The sequence below is a fragment of the Camelina sativa genome, chromosome 2 (genome assembly GCF_030686135.1).
Source record: "Camelina sativa cultivar CO46 ecotype springtype chromosome 2, ASM3068613v1".
Taxonomy (NCBI): Eukaryota; Viridiplantae; Streptophyta; class Magnoliopsida; order Brassicales; family Brassicaceae; genus Camelina; species Camelina sativa.
The window spans coordinates 27840547-27858744 of NC_141881.1; the positions used below are offsets into that span (position 1 = coordinate 27840547).

Below are 18198 nucleotides of genomic sequence, written 5' to 3' on the forward strand. Positions count from 1 at the left end.
GTCCTTCCACCTTGATCCGTCGTTGGTTATGATTGTGGTATGGTTATATCTCAGATACTAATGGTATCGATCTGTCCGTGTAGAAGCGGGGATCAGATCCGAGCATAGAAACCGAGAGATCAACACCTTAGGCTGATACCGAAGGTGATTGCGCGACTGTGGCCGAGTTCCATGGTTGATTCTCTTGACCCGTGGTTTATTTAGTCTTGTTGATTGCTTGTCTTATGGTTATGGTTTCTATTGCAATATGAATGATGGTTGGTCTAAGAGATTTAGGCGACTATCCATGGTATTTGATTGACTTTCGTGACTTGATTGGAATATTCCCTGTGTTAGATTGAGATCGTTGAGCTGAGCCTAGTGAGACGGGATGACCGCTCCACTAAGTAAACTTTGTTTACTTACGCCTCCTTTTATTGGACGCAGGAAAAGATAGGTCCGATGATCAGGACTTTAGTGGCTGACCAGCTCGTGTGACGAAGGCAAGGAAGGAAGGAGGATGGTGGTTGGTTTGGGTAGAAATATTCATGGCGTTATTTTTATTAGTTTTCGTTATTCTCATGCATGGGACCATTGTTATTTTAAGGATAAATTGAACTTCTTTTTATTTAATAAATTCGCTTGTTTTAAGTTATAGCACCTATTATTCATATTCGCTGTTGTACTTGTTTAATACTCGCATAGAATTTGTCGGCCTTAGGAAAATTTTTATCGGCCTGTTTAGGTCCGAGTATGGTTTCTATGGTCGGGGTCTTACAACTAGGCTCGGTGGAAGAATCATATACTTCCGTTAAGCCGTTGGAAGAATGGATGGATGAACGAGAATTGGGGCCAAGTAATATGAAAGACCAAGGACATGATGAGTTAAAATCTTAAGAAAGTCAGTCACTGGAATCATCATACAACCTTATGATGAATTCTTTGATAAAGGCAAATACACAACCTAGTGTATCAAGGTCATCTGAGTTCCTAGAGATTGCAACAATAATGGAGGAGTTGGGAACAAATTATTTTAAAGGTGGAAGGAGCACATTCACAGCTGATTCATGGTTACAAAACCTAGAGAAGAACTTCTCCATAACGAAATGCCCAAAGGAGTACAAGAAGGACATTGCCGTATACCATTTGAAGAAAGATGCAGCTAATTGGTGGACCAACTTAGAGAAACAGTACGAAGACAGGGAGCCAACGTGGGAAGACTTTAGAAGAGAGTTTGAGATGGAGTATTTTCCACAAGAAGTAAGAGAGAAGTCGGAAGCTAAATTTTTGGAGCTGAAGCAAGCCGAGAGAAATGTACGGAAATACAAAGCAGAATTTTTGAGACTTCAGAGATATACATCCTACGGTGATAAAGACAAGGCTGCCACAATTCAAAGATTCATGTGTGGCTTAAGACCAGAGATTCGCAGCAAAATCCAAGCAGTAGTTTTCTCAAGTCTGCCTGAGTTAGTCGAAAGGACAGTGAACATAGAAGAAGCCGTAGCCGTAGAGAATGATGCATGATCGCAAAATATGGTGGAAGTAGTTCGAGATCAAAAGGAGGCCAATCAAGAATCCAGAAGAAGGAGAAGAACAAGAAAAGAGGTCGTAAATCAAGAATGAAGGACATCAAAGTCGGATGTTATCTATGTGGCCAGTTTGGGCATTCATATCGTGCGTGCCCAAGTATGAGATAAAATCGACCATCAGCCCCTGTCCTTAAGATATGGTCTTTACAAGGCACTCTAACCAACTACGCATTTATTCCATCAAAGGTTATTATCAACTCGTCCCCCACTGGTTTGTCCTCAAGGAAGAGATAGATAGGCAGAAGGTAAAATTGAATCGCAAGATTTTCCCTTAGGATTAGATTACCCTAACCTTCATGGCCTGAAAAAGTCCCACAACAGGTAAGTATGGGTTCTAACTATTCTTATGATTGTGTGGTTGTGTGAGAATTGCTTGTTTGCTTGTTTGTTTTGCTTGCATAGTTTTTAGGAGTAGGAACATTTAGGAATTGGTAACCCCAAGTGTGTGTGCTAGTTTAAGAGGTTGTTTTATTTTTGGGTAGTCTGAGAAGGTAGAATGTTAGGATTGTAATTTTTGGGTATCCCCAAAGATTTAGAAGTCTGAGTCGGAACCTTAGAGGTTAGGAACCCTTAGTTATTTAGGAAACCACCCCTGGGACGTGTGGAAGTGAGGCGTGTGGAAATGAGGCAAGTGGAAAAGGTTGGGCTACCAAGCGACATACAAGGAAGACCGAAGATTAGTCTAAGGGGAGGAGCCGTGAAGCCAATCCACAAGGAGTCCAAAGAGGTTGCCAGAAGATCATGAAGATACTAAGGAAGAGGAGCATCATATAAAGCCTTAGAATTCGAGGACAAATTCTTTTAAGGGGAGGAGAATGTAATACCCCTCCCCGGGGCTTAAATTCCCGTGAGATGGCCAAAGGATGGCTATGGAAGAAGAATTGGTCAAGACAAAGGGGAATTAATTTTTGGAGTTGATCCAAAGTCTTTTTAGACAATTTAGAAGCTTTTGGTCTAAGAAAAAATTGAAGAAGAACGAAAAAATTGGATTCTGGTACGGGGCAAAAGTTTCTGGTCGATAGCCGGACGTGACCGCCAGCGTGCCGTCCACGTCTATTAGTTACCAGGCAGGCAGCTTTACCAACGTGTGTGGATAAGGACGAAAGTGGATAAGGATGGACGAAGAGATCAGCTCGCCCAAGCTTATCCGCCATGTGTCGCCCCTCGGAGGGTGATTAGTGTCCGCACATGTATCGTCGTCCGGTGATGCCTATCCGCCACCTCATGCTTCCACCACCGATCTTGGGAACCTATATAAACCCCTTTCCCTATTCATTTGTTTCCTCACACCAAAAACCAACCAAAACCGTCCCGGTAGGTGCTAGGCCGTAGGAGCTGGAGTCGGGTAGTCCGGGTAGTCGGATAGTTCGGTAAGTTAGTTCCGACCTTAGTTTATTTTATTTTTAGAATATTTTTATAACGGTTTTGGTTCGGTCCAAACTTAGATTTATCGCGTCGGCGAAAGCTTGGTCGGATCAGGACTAGCATAGGCGTCAAGGGTAGAATGTCGTTCTCGCGACATTAAGCCAAGGTGAGTTCAGGTTATGCGTGTTGCATGTGGTTGCATGTTGTTCAAAGAACGCATGTCAACCAGCTTGTTTGTTTAATTGTTTATTGCGAACTATAATTAAATAGGGATCTAATTGATTGCTTGTGGTTCTATTCATTTATTTGCTATAGGCTAGCTTAGATTGAGGTTAGGTAATTATACTTGGTATAATTATTGCATTGCATTGCTTGTTGGTTGCTTGCATTGTGTGATTGTTTGTTGATATAGCATCGCGATGGTATAGCCGTGATGCTGGACATTTTGTCGAATTGCCGTTATACTGCCCGATTGCTATATTATTGATTGCTTGCTTGTTAGATACTATTGTTGCATGAATAGTAGATTGTGCGTGTTAGTATAGTAGCGTACTTGATGCTTCCCAAAGTCCGTACACTAGTAGTGTGTGCATAGTGGGTAATCCCTACATACTGCATGACGGGGTCGCAACCTATGGCTGAGTGCTGCATGACGATGTGGACTGAGTTACCACCACAATATGGAACTCGGAACGAGTGATGTTCTATACTTGTTTAGCCTTTGTGGCTACTTGTATAGGTGTTCACGAATGATGGGAAGGGAAGGTCAATACGCAGGGCCCTAGGTGGATTGATTGAGTACATGATTGCATGCATATTTAATTACATTGTTTGTGTATACTCGTTGTAGTATACTTTGTTTGTTGTTTGCATTGCTTGCTGCGTGTTGATTGTTATTTTGGGTTTTTGGGGATGGGATTGATTACATGCTTAGGGGAGCCCGAATAGCCCGAATACACTGAGCGATTAGCGCTCATCCCTCTCTCTTTTGCAGGTAACCTTAGAGGGAGACCTTAGGGTTAGCGAAGGACGTTAGGCCAACCGGTGTAGATTTCCTTGCCTTTGTAATATGTAGTTTTTGTTTATATTATGTAATACTCGATTTAACATTAATAATAAAGCGATGTTTTTCTTAAAACCCGTGTCTCCCAATTATATTTATTAGTCTAGTCCGGACTAATCACAACTCGCGCATCGCGGTACGGGTTGCAAAGCCTTAGGCCATGATACGCGAGGAACGGGCATCTGCGGTTGGACGGCTTGGGCGATCGAATGTGTTCTGAGAACCTCGGTAGGCTGACTGCAGGCGTCCTACACGTGATGCTCTCGGTCTGTACTTGGCCTAGAAACGGTCGAGGGTGTTACAGTCGGGGGCATTCGTATTTCATAGTCAGAGGTGAAGTTCTTGGATTTATGAATGACGAACAACTGCGAAAGCATTTGCCAATGATGTTTTCATTAATTAAGAACGAAAGTATGGTCGGAAGGGTGAAACTTAAAGGAATTGACGGAAGGACACCACCAGGAGTGGAGCATGCGGCTTAATTTGACTCAACACGGGGAAACTTACCAGGTCCAGACATAGTAAGGATTGACAGACTGAGAGCTCTTTCTTGATTCTATGGGTGGTGGTGCATGACCGTTCTTAGTTGGTGGAGCGATTTGTCTGGTTAATTCCATTAACAAACGAGACCTCGGCCTGCTAACTAGCTACGTGGAGGCATCCCTTCACGGCTGGATTCTTAGAGGGACTATGGCCGTTTATACCAAGGAAGGTTGAGGTAATAACAAGTCTGTGATGCCCTTAGATGTCCTGGGCCGCCCGCGCGCTACACTGATGTATTCAACAAGTTCACACCTTGGCCGACAGGCCCGGGTAATCTTTGAAATTTCATCGTGATGGGGATAGATCATTGCAATTGTTGGTCTTCAACGAGGAATTCGTAGTAAGCGCGAGTCATCAGCTCGCGTTGACTACGTCCTTGCCCTTTGTACACACACCGCCCGTCGCTCCTACCGATTGAACAATCCGGTGAAGTGTTCGGATCGCGGCGCCGTGGGTGGTTTGCCGCCTGCAACATCGCGAGAAGTCCACTAAACCTTATCATTTAGAGGAAGGAGAAGTCGTAACAAGGTTTCCGTAGGTGAACCTGCGGATACCTGTCCAAAACAGAACTACCCGCAAACCAACGATCACCACTCCCGGTAGGCCGGTTTCTTAGCCGATCCGTTGCCTGCCATTTTCGTGGTTTCACGTATCTTCCCGGTCGAGAGCTCTATCTTGGTCTGGTCGTGCGCGTTGCTTCCCGATATCAAAAAACCCCGGCACGAAAAGTGTCAAGGAACATGCAACCGAACAGCTTTGGCATTCGACTCCCCGGAGACGGTGTGTGCGCGGATGCTGAGCTGCGATCTAAAGTCTAAAACGACTCTCGGCAATGGATATCTCGACTCTCGCATCGATGAAGAACGTAGCGAAATGCGATACTTGGTGTGAATTGCAGAATCCCGTGAACCATCAAGTCTTTGAACGCAAGTTACACGCCTTCTGGCCGAGGGCACGTCTGTAACGCCCCCGAACCGTCCTATGACCACGAAGGCCGTCGGACAGCCACGGGACGCCACTTGCAGACTTGCACCGAGGTGACTCGGTCGAGGGACGGAAGCTGCAGACTTCCCGACCGGTCCTCCCTAGCACAATTCCGCCCGCAACCGAGACTGCTTAGGCTTTGCAACCCTCGCGGCCTGGTGCGTTGTGTTGGCCCGGACAAGGCTGGAACCAAACGAAACAACACAACTTAAATAAAACAACTTCAACTTTAAATTACTTAACGGAAATACGTTCACAAAACATTAACATCGTCTTTGGTACCAGGCCTAGAGCCAAAACATGATAATTTAATTTTACAACAAAAAGGCAATCTCTTGCAAAGGCAACACAACTCTACACCGGCTGGGCTAACGTCCTTTGCTCCCCTCTAAGGCTTTTCCCACTAAGGTTACCTGCAAAACAAATTATGGAGTCTTGAGTGCTAAACACTCAGTGAGTTCGGGAACCTAACAAGAACCAAAACCCAACCCCAAACCCCGCAAGCAACACACAACATGCAAGCTAAACAAACATCAACTACACTACATGCAACACTCAAATGCTACATGCAAACCAAAATGCAAGAAAAACAAGCAGGATAATATGCAAGTTAGTCAAGCAATCTCCGAGTATACTATCAAAGTATACGCATGCGGAAGCTAACAACTCTTCTTCGTCTTCAAGGCCTTCACTTCTTCGTTTTAATGCCTCAACGCTTCATCACTTCCCCCACACCCGTGAACACCTATACTCACAGCCACAAAGGCACGCGAGCATAGAACATCACATGCGAGTTCCTCTCAACAGGCAATCTCGACTACACCGTCGTGTAGTACTCGGCCATAGGCTGCAATCCCGTCTCTCCGAGTCTTTGTAATCCGCCCCGATTACGGCCTTGGGGAAGTCTTCTCCTGCACAACCTTAACACACAACTAAACAAACCTGCAAAGCACACAAGCTACATGCAAGCTACCAACAACAACATGCAAGGCACACAAGCCACATGCAAATATAACTACCACAAACATGCAATGCACACAAGCAAACATGCAACCACAAACAACTGCATGCGAGGCACACCAGCCACATGCAACTACAAACAAGCAACATGCAAGCCTTAGTACTAGAGTAATATCTAGAAACTAAGCGCTAGACACAACCTCACACCAATACGCAAACAAGCAATAAACGAGACTTAACTTCCTAGAACTTCGATCTAGAAAGAAAAGAAACAAATTTACCCAACACCCCAACGAAAATGCTTAGATTTCACCCAAAAATCTTAAGCGAAAACAACCCAAAACCCCACCTATCATGTGCCATATCACACGCTTCGAAACTCACCTGGCTTGGCTGAGAAGAACACAATCTACTCGGACTCCTAGCAAGGACTTGACGCGAATAGATCCTACGCTGGCACTTCGCTAACAACTCGCGAAAGAGAACTTCTAAGGGAAGACTCTCTCTCTCACTCTTTCTCTAACTTCTCCTTCTCTCTAACTTCTTTTACTCTCTCTTTCACTCTAACTTAGCAAGAGAAACGAAAATCTCTCTTAACAAACACTAAGGCCTCCTATTTATAGTGGTTTGGTGTGAGTCTTGGCTGAGACAAGTGGCTGAACATGCAGCTCTCTCTTTGCATGGCGAACAAATGGCGGTTTTAGAACCTTCTCCTTAGTGCATGTCACTTAACACTTGTGCGATTTTAACTTTAACACTTGGCCACTAAACTCCCACTAACTCGCCTTCAATTGTTTAATCGCCCACTAACACCACTAACATCTCCTTGAATTGTTTAATTGCCCACTAACGCCACTAACATCTCCTTGAATTGTTTAATTACCCACTAACGCCACTAACCCTCCTTGATTAGTTTAATCTCCCACTAACTCTACTAACTTCTTCTTTGAATAAATTAATCCTCCACTTACTTAGGCGAATTTTTAGTAAAAGAAGAAGTTCTTGCTTTTACCAGAAATTCTCAGTCCGTCGTCCGGCACTCTCGACAGCCTTCGACCATCCTCGACCATCGCTCGACCAATGTCGCTCTCTTGGTATTTTTCGGACAATTCGGCCATTCTTCGATCCGTCCAGATTTTATCGGTCTTTTCTTCAAAAATTCTTCTAATCTCCTTGTTGGCTTCCTTTCTTGGTCTTTTGGCCTTGGGTTTTCATTTTGAAATTTACCCCTTGGTGAGGGTCAATGCAACGTCTGCCTGGGTGTCACAAATCATCGTCCCCCCACATTCTTTGTGGATACGGGACGGAAGCTGGTCTCCCGTGTGTTACCGTACGCGGTTGACCTAAATCCGAGCCAAGGACGCATGGAGCGTTCCGACATGCGGTGGTGAACTTGATCCACTTTCCTTATCGTCGGTTGCTCTTGTCCGGAAGCTCTAGATGACCCAAAGTCTTCAAAGCGACCCCAGGTCAGGCGGGATTACTCGCTGAGTTTAAGCATATCAATAAGCGGAGGAAAAAAAGCTAACAAGGATTCCCTTAGTAACGGCGAGCGAACCGGTAAAAGCCCAACTTTAAAATCGGACGTGTTCGGCGTTTGAATTGTAGTCTGGAGAAGCGTCCTCAGCGACCGACCGGTCTCAAGTTCTCTAGAAAGGGGCGCCGGAGAGGCTGAAAGCCCCGTCGTGCCCGGACCCTGTCGCACCACGAGGCGCTGTCTACGAGTCGGGTTGTTTGGAAATGCAGCCCCAATCGGGCGGTAAATTCCGTCCAAGGCTAAATACGGGCGAGAGACCGATAGCGAACAAGTACCGCGAGGTAAAGATGAAAAGCTTTTGAAAAGAGAGTCATAGAGTGATTGAAATTGTCGGAGGGAAGCGGATGGGGTCCGACGATGCATCCCTGTCAGATGCGGAACGGAGCAATCTGGTCTGCCGATTGATTTGGGGATTGACTGATGCAGATTACGGTGGTGACCTAAGTCCGGGCTTTTGTTACGCCCGCGGAGACGTCGCTGCCGTGATCGTGGTCTGCAGCACGCGCCTTTACGGCGTGCCTCGGCATCTGTGTGCTCTGAGCGTCGGTGTAACAACCCGTTTCCTTGGTACTGGCGGTGTAATGACCCTCACTAAGGGCAGAAATCCCGAAATTAAAAGTTCGAGGAAACGGCCCAGAAAAGACTTAGGAAGAAAAAGAAGAGAAATGAACAGGAAGACCCGGAGGATGTACGAGGAAAATTCGCTGAGTCAAAAGATAGCCAAACCAAGACGAAGTAACCGGAAGCATGATCGGAACCCGGTGACCGATCAAATGTCGGCAGCCGAGGCGAAAAACTGCATGTACGGGTCAGGTACGGTGAAGTCCGACTAGTGCCGAGAAATGTCGGGCCAGTGCCAAGAAGTGTCGGGCTAGTGCCGAGAGATGTCCGACCAGTGCCGAGAAGTGTCGGACCAAGTGTCGAGAAAGGTCGACAAGAGCCGAGAAGTGCCGAGAGAAATCGAAAAGTGCCAAGAGAAATCGAGAAGTATCGGTACGGATCGAGAAATGCCGAGAGAAATCGAGAAGTGCCTAGAGAAATCGAGAAATGCCGAGAGATCGAGAAGTGCCAAAGAATGCCGAGAAGTGCCAAGAGAGACGGTATGGATCTTGGAAAGACGGATGAGAACCGAGAGAAACCGCAAAGTGCCGAGAAATGCCGAAGAGTGCCGAAGCGACTGCGGTCGAGGACCGAGTTTTGCCGGATAAGCCGGACGAACATTGGACGGACCTGACAAGATTCCGAATTTTGCGGAAGCTGTTGGCGGCGCAAAAGTGATTCCTATTTTGCAATTAGCCAATGGGAATTCATGCAAATATGAAACTCAATCATTGTGTCCTTGAAAAACACAAGAGTAGGACATAATCATTATGTTCCTAAGTGTTGGCCAATGAGGTTGAGCAATGTGGGAGACAAAGAAGATATTCTCTTGTGCTTACCAAATCGTGGGACAAGGGAGAAGAATCTTAGTAGCTTAGGGGCCAAGTGTTTGCCAAAGGGAGAGAGAAGGAGGAGCTAGCATGTGCACGCCATGCATTGGCGAGTTGCACTGCCCATCTCATCTATAAAAGGGATGCCACCCTTCACAAATTCATCACTTAGCTCAAAAAGAAAGAAATCAAAAGCTCTCAAAGTCTTGCTCTCTCTCAAGAAGAGTAAGACATTCTCGAAGCAAGGGAAGGTGCTGTCGAAGTGAGAAGCCGTCGAGGTGAAGTGAGTCGCTGTTGGTGCGAAGGAGAGAAGCTGTCTGATCTGCGGTGCTGTGAAGTCCAGAAAATCAATCTGCTAATCGCTGTGAGTTCTGCGGTCATTGTTAGTTTATGTGCTTGTTGGTTTCGGTGGTAGGTTGTGTGGGGTGCTGCACAGTTCTTAGGATCCGTGTACGTACCTATTGCTTGCTGCATTTAGTCTAGGTTCATGATAGAACTAGTTAGATGTTGCATGCGTAATATGGTAGGATTCATGCTAGATTCATGTTTAAATGCACATAGAATTATGTTATTAATCACCATACATGTGGAGAATTGGGGAATTGAACTGCATAAATTCATGATGAACTTGATGCATGTTTAGCAGTACGGCTTGCTTAAAATTTGGACGAAAGACTTGCATGTTGAGTAGAACTAATAGGTTTTTATTGCAATAATTACTTGCTTAAAAATTGGATAGATTAGTTGCATGCATGTAGAACAATCTAGGTTGCTTGAATAGGAGTTCTCACTGCTTGTAGATTGTTGTGTGATTTCTTGCTTGAACTGCTTGCTTGTTTTGCTTGAGTTTTTGCTTGAATCGTTGTGTGGTAGTACTAATCGCTTAGCGTTTTCTAACCCTTTGAGTTGTAGTACTTGTCTTAGCTAGTCTCTTGAATTATATGGGATATATTTCTTGAGTCATAGCTAGGATAGAGTGGGGAGTTCCCAATGACCACTCACGCGGGGCAATGTCATATCTAGTTGGCCACTAGAATGACTGCTACTAGACGTAGTAGCTTGATGGGGCACATGCTGGTTACCTAAGTGGTTTCAGCATGGGAAGTGTTGTGGAACGGAACAGATTATCGAGGGCCCTTAGGAGAAAGAGTCTAGAGTAATCAAGTAACCCTTGTTGTATTCTAGTCGTCTTTGTCGTGGTTGTAGGAGAAAGAGTCTAGAGTATTCAAGTAACCCTTGTAGTATTCTAGGTCGTCTTTGTTGTTGGAATAGGAGTAAAGAGTCTAGAGTATCCAAGTAACCCTTGTCTTACTTTAGTCGTCTTTAGTGTCGAGAGAGGAGTCTAGGTTGATCGAGTCGAGTGTTGTCTGATCTAACCTTGCTTGTTGTTGTTGTTGCTTCCGCATCTCAGGCGATTGCAGATGATATAACTAGTAAATATGTTCATCCACATGTCAACATATTTTATTGTCTAGGTGGAATTACCCTTACTTGTTTTTTAGTACAAGTAGCTATGGGATTTGCTATGACTTTTTATTACCGTCCAACCATTACTGAAGCTTTTGCTTCTGTTCAATATATAATGACTGAAGCTAACTTTGGTTAATTAATCGGATCAGTTCATAGATGGTCGGCAAGTATGATGGTCCTAATGATGATCCTGCACGTATTTCGTGTATACCTCACCGGTGGTTTTAAAAAACCTCGCGAATTAACTTGGGTTACTGGTGTGGTTCTGGGTGTATTGACCGCATCTTTTGGTGTAACAGGTTATTCTTTACCTTGGGATCAAATTGGTTATTGGGCAGTCAAAATTGTAACAGGTGTACCTGACGCTATTCCGGTAATAGGATCACCTCTTGTAGCCGAGCCAGAAAAAATTAGATTGAATTGAAAGAAACAAAGAAGACTTTTTAATATGAACCGATTTTTACTTTCCTGTTTTACCTACTACTTTAGTTAAGAGGAGTCATGGAAAGAACATGTTCAAAATCACGATCAAATCCTTTTTCAAATCCTGCTGCCGCTGCGCGAGCCATTCCCGCGTGCCATAAATGACCCACGAATAGGAAAAATCCTAGAACAAAATGAGAGGTAGATAACCAACTTCTCGGAGAGACATAATTGACTGCATTGATCTCATTAGCTACGCCCCCTACAGAATTTAAGGAACCTAAAGGAGCATGAGTCATATATTCTGCCGAACGTCGTTCTTGCCAAGGTTGTATGTCTTTTTTCAACCTACTCAATAATGCTTTCGTTGCGTAGCTTTGATTGAGTGCGTAGCTTGTTTGTTTCCTTGCTTGTTGGGGTAGATGGGGGGGGGGGGAAAGTAGAGGACATGTTTAGGGAAGGGGTACCCAGGCTCACTAAGTAATCTTAGATTACTCATGTTGTAGTTTCTTGTGTGTGTGCAGGGAGCTTAGTTGAGAGTAGAGCCGGAGCAAACGTAGGGTACCGGATAGGGTTGATTGTTGTGTTGTTTTTGTAAAACCCTATATATTTTCTAAAATGAATTCAATGAATTTTTCCGACTATATATGTATATTGCTTGATAACTTATTTTCAATGTAATAATTTATTAACTAATATAATTCGGTTTTTGGGGGAAACATGGTAATTTGCATCCGATACATTGGCCTTGTCCGGGCCAACACAACGCGCCAGGGCGGCGAGAGTTACAAAGCCTAAGCAAACCTCGGCCGCGGGCGGAGTCGCGTCCAGGAGGACTGGTCAGGAAGCTGCAACTTCCGTCCCTCGGCCGGACCACCAGGATGCGATCTCCCACAACGTAGCGTCTCGGCGCAATCCGTGTCCTTGTCCGGGGCATAGGACAGTTCGGGGGAGTTACAGGCGGTGCCAAGAGGTGCTGAGAATCAGTGCCGAGAGGTGCCGAGAGGTGCCGAGAATAAGTACCGAGAGGTGCCGAGAGTCAGTACCGAGAGGTGCTGAGAACCAGTATCGAGAAGTGCCGATAGCGGTACGATACCTAGTGCCGATAGCGGTACGGTATCTGGTGCCGAGAAGTGTCGATATCGGTACGTCCAACAGGGACGATTGGTACGTTCGAGAAGGACGATCAGTGCGTCCGAGAGGGACGATCGGTACGTCCGATAGGGACAATTGGTGCGTCCGAGAAGGACGATCGGTGCGTCCGAGAAGGACGATAGGTCCGACAGTAAAGGACAAAGAAATAGAGAGTCTGTACGGATGGGTAGACCAAGAGAATTGAGCTGACATCCTTTGTAAGCAGTGCTCCTTCCTCAGGACTCAAACCATTAGTGACCATCCTCTTCACATATCTCTTAATACTAGGAGAGAACTTGACAGCATCAATCAAAGGCATCTCTATCATCACCTTATCCATCATAGCTTTGCATCTAGCTTCTTCAATCTCCTGCTTAGACCTCCTAGGCTTAGGGAAAGGAACCTTAGGCTTGTAGGCTTGTTGTGAATCAGATGGTTGAACTGGAACAGAAACCGTAGCTGTTTGCAGGGGGTGTCGATCGATGCTGACATTGCGTCGATCGACACTTGGTGATGATTGCATCGATCGATGCTCCTGTGTAGTGTCGATCGATGCTGGACCAACTGACGTATCTTCATCTTTTTCCTTCACCAAAAACGCATTACAAGCATGGTGGGGGTTCTCAGTTCTTCTAGAAAGAAGTTCCTCTTGTCTTTTAACAGACCCAGCAGTCTGAATCACTTGATTCTCTAGCTTCTTGACATGAGTGTTTAGAGCTTCAAATTTCCCAGTCAGCTCAGTGTAAACAGAATCAATCTTTCCATTTAAGTCCACTGTTAACTTCTGTTGACCTTGAAGAATCTGCTCAACCATTGATTCCATCTTGCTCTCTGAATTTGGTGGAGGGAGGGGTTGGTAAGAAGAAGATCCATAGTTCCTTGTGAAATTGCTGTTTGGATTTCCTGTGAAGGAATTCTTCTGACCAAATCTCTGATTTTGATAGCCAGCTCCATACACATAGTTGACATCTTCTGTAATCTCTGGCTTTGGCTCAAAAGTCTCAACATCTTCAGCAAAATAGACAGACTTCTTTCCCACAAGAAGATTATGCACTGTATCCAACTTAGCATTCACTGCAGCAAACTGATTTGAACCATTGCCTTCATGTGCTCTTTTCCGCTCTAAGTCAATGGCTTCAGCTGCCTTAGCCAATGAGAAGCTTCCCCAGCAAGAGAGTAGGGAAAGAGCTTGCAGTAGAGGTAGTCTTCAGTGACTCCATTAGCCTTGATGCTAGTGACAATGTCCTCAAAGTGTTCAATGTGATCTAGAGGCTTCTCATTTGGCAGGTTCTGGAATGGCCTTTGTCCAACAAGAGCGAAGTAGGCAGGCTTCAGCTCAAAGTCATTCCTTGGGAATGGAGGAGGGACAATTGCAGAGCGGTTCTCATAGAATAAGTCTGGTCTGTTGAAGTCCGCAAGAGTCTTGACAAGCTCTCCATTGTTGTCCCGTCTAGGCTGAACAATCTGCTGGTCATTGCCACCCAAATCTGCACCATTCGCACCGGCTCCGGCATTGCGTCGACCGATGCCAGCATTGCATCGATCGATGCCGTCCTGGTTGCGTCGATCGATGACGACGTTGCGTCGATCGACGCCATCTGCATTCTCACCAACCACGACGAGTTCTTCCTCAATAACTCGCCCATCAGCATCAAGCTTTTGGCCACGTTCGTTGCGCACATTACCCTCTTGATCCTTCAAAACCCCAGCCTCATCAGGTCTCAATATGATTATGTTGGCCATCTTCGCTGATTTGGCTGCTTTTGTGTTATCACGCTCTAGTTGTCCTAACTCTTGGTTTGTAAGCTTAATAACCGGACCAGTAGGATTTTTCCTGGTGCTAGGCTTAGGCATGTACCTGAAACACACAAGAGAAAAGAAACAAAAGCGTGTGAGTAAAACAGAAAAAGAAAAATTTAGACAAAATCAAAGATTTTAATCTAATGGTGAATCAAAAGAGTCCCCGGCAACGGCGCCAAAATTTGATATGCTCAAATTTAACCCTGAGCTACTCTCTCAAATTAAGAGATCAATTGTAGTACTTAGGGATCGAATCCACAAGAACTCTAGATTCACAGAATAGATTTAATAATCTTTTAATTATGCTAAACAGAAATATTTCTAATTAAATTGCAAGACAAAACAGAAAATAAAAGAGATGTAAATTCAGATGGAATAAACGCTAGGCCTAGGGAAATTCTCAGGAAATCATGGAAAATCAGATCAATTAATTAAACTAGCAGGATTCAACAATTAAGCACCGTTCTTGAACTCTAAACACAATTATAAAATAAATCAGTTCTCACTGCGAATATTATCTAAGTTTTAAAACCAGAAAATTCAAATCTCTTTGCAAAATTCAAGTTAAAAACCAGCAATAAAATCAAGTTTAGATAAGTTCACAAAATCACTAAATCAAATCTCTTTGCAAGAAGTAATTTTGCTCACCAAAGGTTTTATTCAGGAAAATCAATTATATTCTCATATCAATCAATAATCCTAAGATCTAAATCCAGATGACTAATCAAAGATCTAGTATTAAGAACAACCTATGGTGAAGAACAAGAAAGATAATGAATCCTAAATTAACAGATCTAACAATCCATGAAATCCCTAATGAGAAACCCTAAACCTAACAAGCAGATCTACTCAGACATAATCAATGAAACACAAAACATCAAAACTTGTGGTCTAAACAATGACCATAAAAGTTCTATTTATATTCCTAAACACGTCCAGGGACCAATGATGCAAATATGGAAGACTTTGGGGCAATTTTGTAAATCTTCAAAACTTGTGGGAAAACTTCCAATTCTTCTTTGGCCTAGCATCGATCGATGCATATCAGTGTGTCGATCGATGCACTCTTCAAATTTCGTCTCCCAACTTCGTAGCTCAGCTTCAATGCTTGATTAAGCTCCAAATCCTCCAATTTAGCTCTATTAAGCTCCCATCCATGCTAATTCCTATAAAGACTCAAAAAGACTCTAAAAACACCAAAAGGCTCTATAGATAAGACTTATATCATGGCTAAAAACACCTAAAAACCATGATATATCAACTCCCCCAGACTTAGCCTTTGCTTGCCCTCAAGCAAAACATAAACTTCATCTGTGAAAGAGGTTTGAAAACGCAGGAACTCATTTTCTTTTCAAAGTAATGCCATGATCATCCAAACTTTAATCCACATGCTTAGCAGATAAATCCAAATCGAACCACCATGTACTTCTCCGTTGAATTTCATAGCATCCCAAATTCAAACCAAATTCCACCACTTCCTCCATTAAGCTTTCATCGGTAATCCCATCAATTTGATCAATATCAAGAACCTTCTAGACTCATTCCCGTACAATACCATAACAAGCAAGACATATCTTTTACCACATTTGGTACTCTTTCAACAACTCAAGCAAGAAGATCAAGCAAAACAAGCAAGAAATTTTCAATCAAGAGAACATGCAACAATCATCAAGCAACAAGAATGATAATTCAAGCAACTTATGATTATTCTAAATGCATGCAACCAATTTATCCAACTTAAGCAAATTAATGCAACAAGTTTATTTACGCATGCAAGTCAGTTTGATTTAACCATTTAAATCCTTTAAGTTTAATTAAGCATGCAAGCTAACCTCATCCGATTTTGTGCAATAAAATTTGCAAATAACTTCACCAATTTAGTCATGCATGCAACCGATTTTAAGCAAGAAATATTGCTAACAAAATTCGGTAAGTCTCAACATGCATGCAATCCTCTTAACCAAATTTTAAGCGATCCAATTTACTTAAAATGCATCCAAATTCATCTTGCATGGTGATTTCTAGCTCAAATTCGTTGTGCATTTAAACATGAACCTAGCATGAATCCTACCATATTTTGCATGCATCAAATTTAAACCGATTCTAATATGAATCTAGTCTACATGCAAGAAACAAAAGGGAAACTTGCAAAGATCAAAAGATCGATGAAGCCCCTACATGCATTACCGCAGAACTCACCCTTACTCAACCGATGATGACCGGACTCCACTGCACCGATCTCTTTCTTCGCGTCTGACAGCTTCCCGCTTTCGTCCGCTCTCGATCGCAACCACCGTCTCTTCTCGGTTCGCTCTCGACACAATCACCGTCTGCTTCTTGGCTCGTTCTCGACACAATCACCGTCTACTTCTCGGCTCGTTCTCGACACAATCACCGTCTCCTTCTTGATGATCTCTCCCTCGTTTTTCTCTCGGTGCAAGCAGCGTCTCTCGATGATCTCTCTCTCGTTTCTCTCTCGGTTTTGAGAGAAACAAAACTTTTGTGTTTGAGTGTTTGAGAGGAATGAGAAAAAAAAATGAGCAATGAAGTCGCAAGTCCTCTATTTATAGGCTCGACCTCTCCTTCTTCTTTCCTTAGTGCGGTTTGACAAATGGCGATCTCTTTGTTTGCATGTGGCGCGTGCGTTGCACCCCCCAATCTCGCTTCCCTCGGCAAAACCCGTCTTCTTGTCCGACGCTCTCGACGTTTCTTGGCATTTCTCGGTCTCGCTCGGACACTCCTCTCAGTCATTGCTCGGACACCATCTGATGTGATCGCAGGACGTGAGCTCGGCCAAGAAGACCAAGACACGCTGGATGCGACCGAGACGTTTGACCAAGACGCATCGGACGGGGAATAGACAACCAACGCGGCCAAAGCACCAGCAATCCTTCCCGGAGCCATGACACGTTCCAAGAGTTCAGCAAAGGCTGCCAAGCAACGGCTCAACCTGTTCATCCGGTCATTCATCCAACGTCCACCGATCCATGAAGACCTTGGAGACTCAGTTCGCTTGGTCTTCACTCTTACCTAAGAGTGAAGACAACAAAGTAACTTAAGAAAGGATTTGTACTTTTTTTTCCTTACTCCGGGTTTTTCCCATTGGGTTTATCGGAGAAGGTTTTAACAAGGCATTGAGCTTGGTGCAAAACGTCTAAGGCCAAGTCGCTTCCCGCGTCAAGGCCAAAGACGGTTATCTCTTTTCCCTCTTATCTTTTGGTTTAAATTGAACTTTGGAATATTCCTTTAGGACCGTTAAGAGTGTTTTGTGGCTAAGCTTGTTAGTCAAAGGAGGCGACGTGTTCTCATTGCAAACAGAACACGTCAAAGGATGATGTGCAGACCAAGATGAGTCCGCGTGTCCTTTAGCCCCTTCCTTACCCTAGCTATTTAAACTCCTCTTAGCTCTTTGTTTCTCCTTACACTTGAATGAAAATAAAACTTTTCTCAAGAGAGATTCTTGACTTGTCTCACTCTTCTCTTTCTTCAATCCGGGATTGAACATCGAGAAAACCCTAACAAGCTTCGATCTTGTTAGTGACCGTATCAAGAGGAGAGCCAAACCTCTTGAGTCGTCATTCAATCCATCCTCTTTTCCATCGTTCCATCTCTTTCGCTTCCATCTTCGCATCTCAACAAAAATCACACTTGGTCGTTTCGCATCCGTACCGCGTCCGTTCCATCCGTTCGATCCAATAGAGGCTACACGACCGTATTCACAAACGGCTCGTTGGAATCTCGTCATTTCTCGTTTCTCTCGTTTGAATCTTCCCTAGATTCGAACCCTCGAAGCTTGTCCAAGGAAAGTCGTCAAACTCGACTTGTCCGAAGCCGCTTCGTTCCATCGCTCCGCATCCGCGACCCTCGGTCACATCAGCTTGGTATCAGAGCTTTAAAAGCTCCTGTCAGGTTGTTTCGTTC

At 44.2% G+C, this 18198-nt stretch overlaps 1 protein-coding gene and 2 pseudogenes across 1 annotated transcript; all 3 read left to right on the forward strand.

Annotated features, from left to right (window-relative positions):
- The first annotated feature begins 912 nt into the window (after nucleotides 1-912).
- Nucleotides 913-1503, forward strand: LOC147949282 (uncharacterized). Its single transcript, XM_087470777.1, has one exon. The coding sequence runs from the start codon at nucleotides 913-915 to the stop codon at nucleotides 1501-1503; it is 591 nt and encodes a 196-aa protein (XP_087326903.1).
- A 2469-nt stretch (nucleotides 1504-3972) lies between these two features.
- Nucleotides 3973-5098, forward strand: LOC147949283 (18S ribosomal RNA; annotated as a pseudogene).
- A 262-nt stretch (nucleotides 5099-5360) lies between these two features.
- Nucleotides 5361-5508, forward strand: LOC147949284 (5.8S ribosomal RNA; annotated as a pseudogene).
- Nucleotides 5509-18198: the final 12690 nt, after the last annotated feature.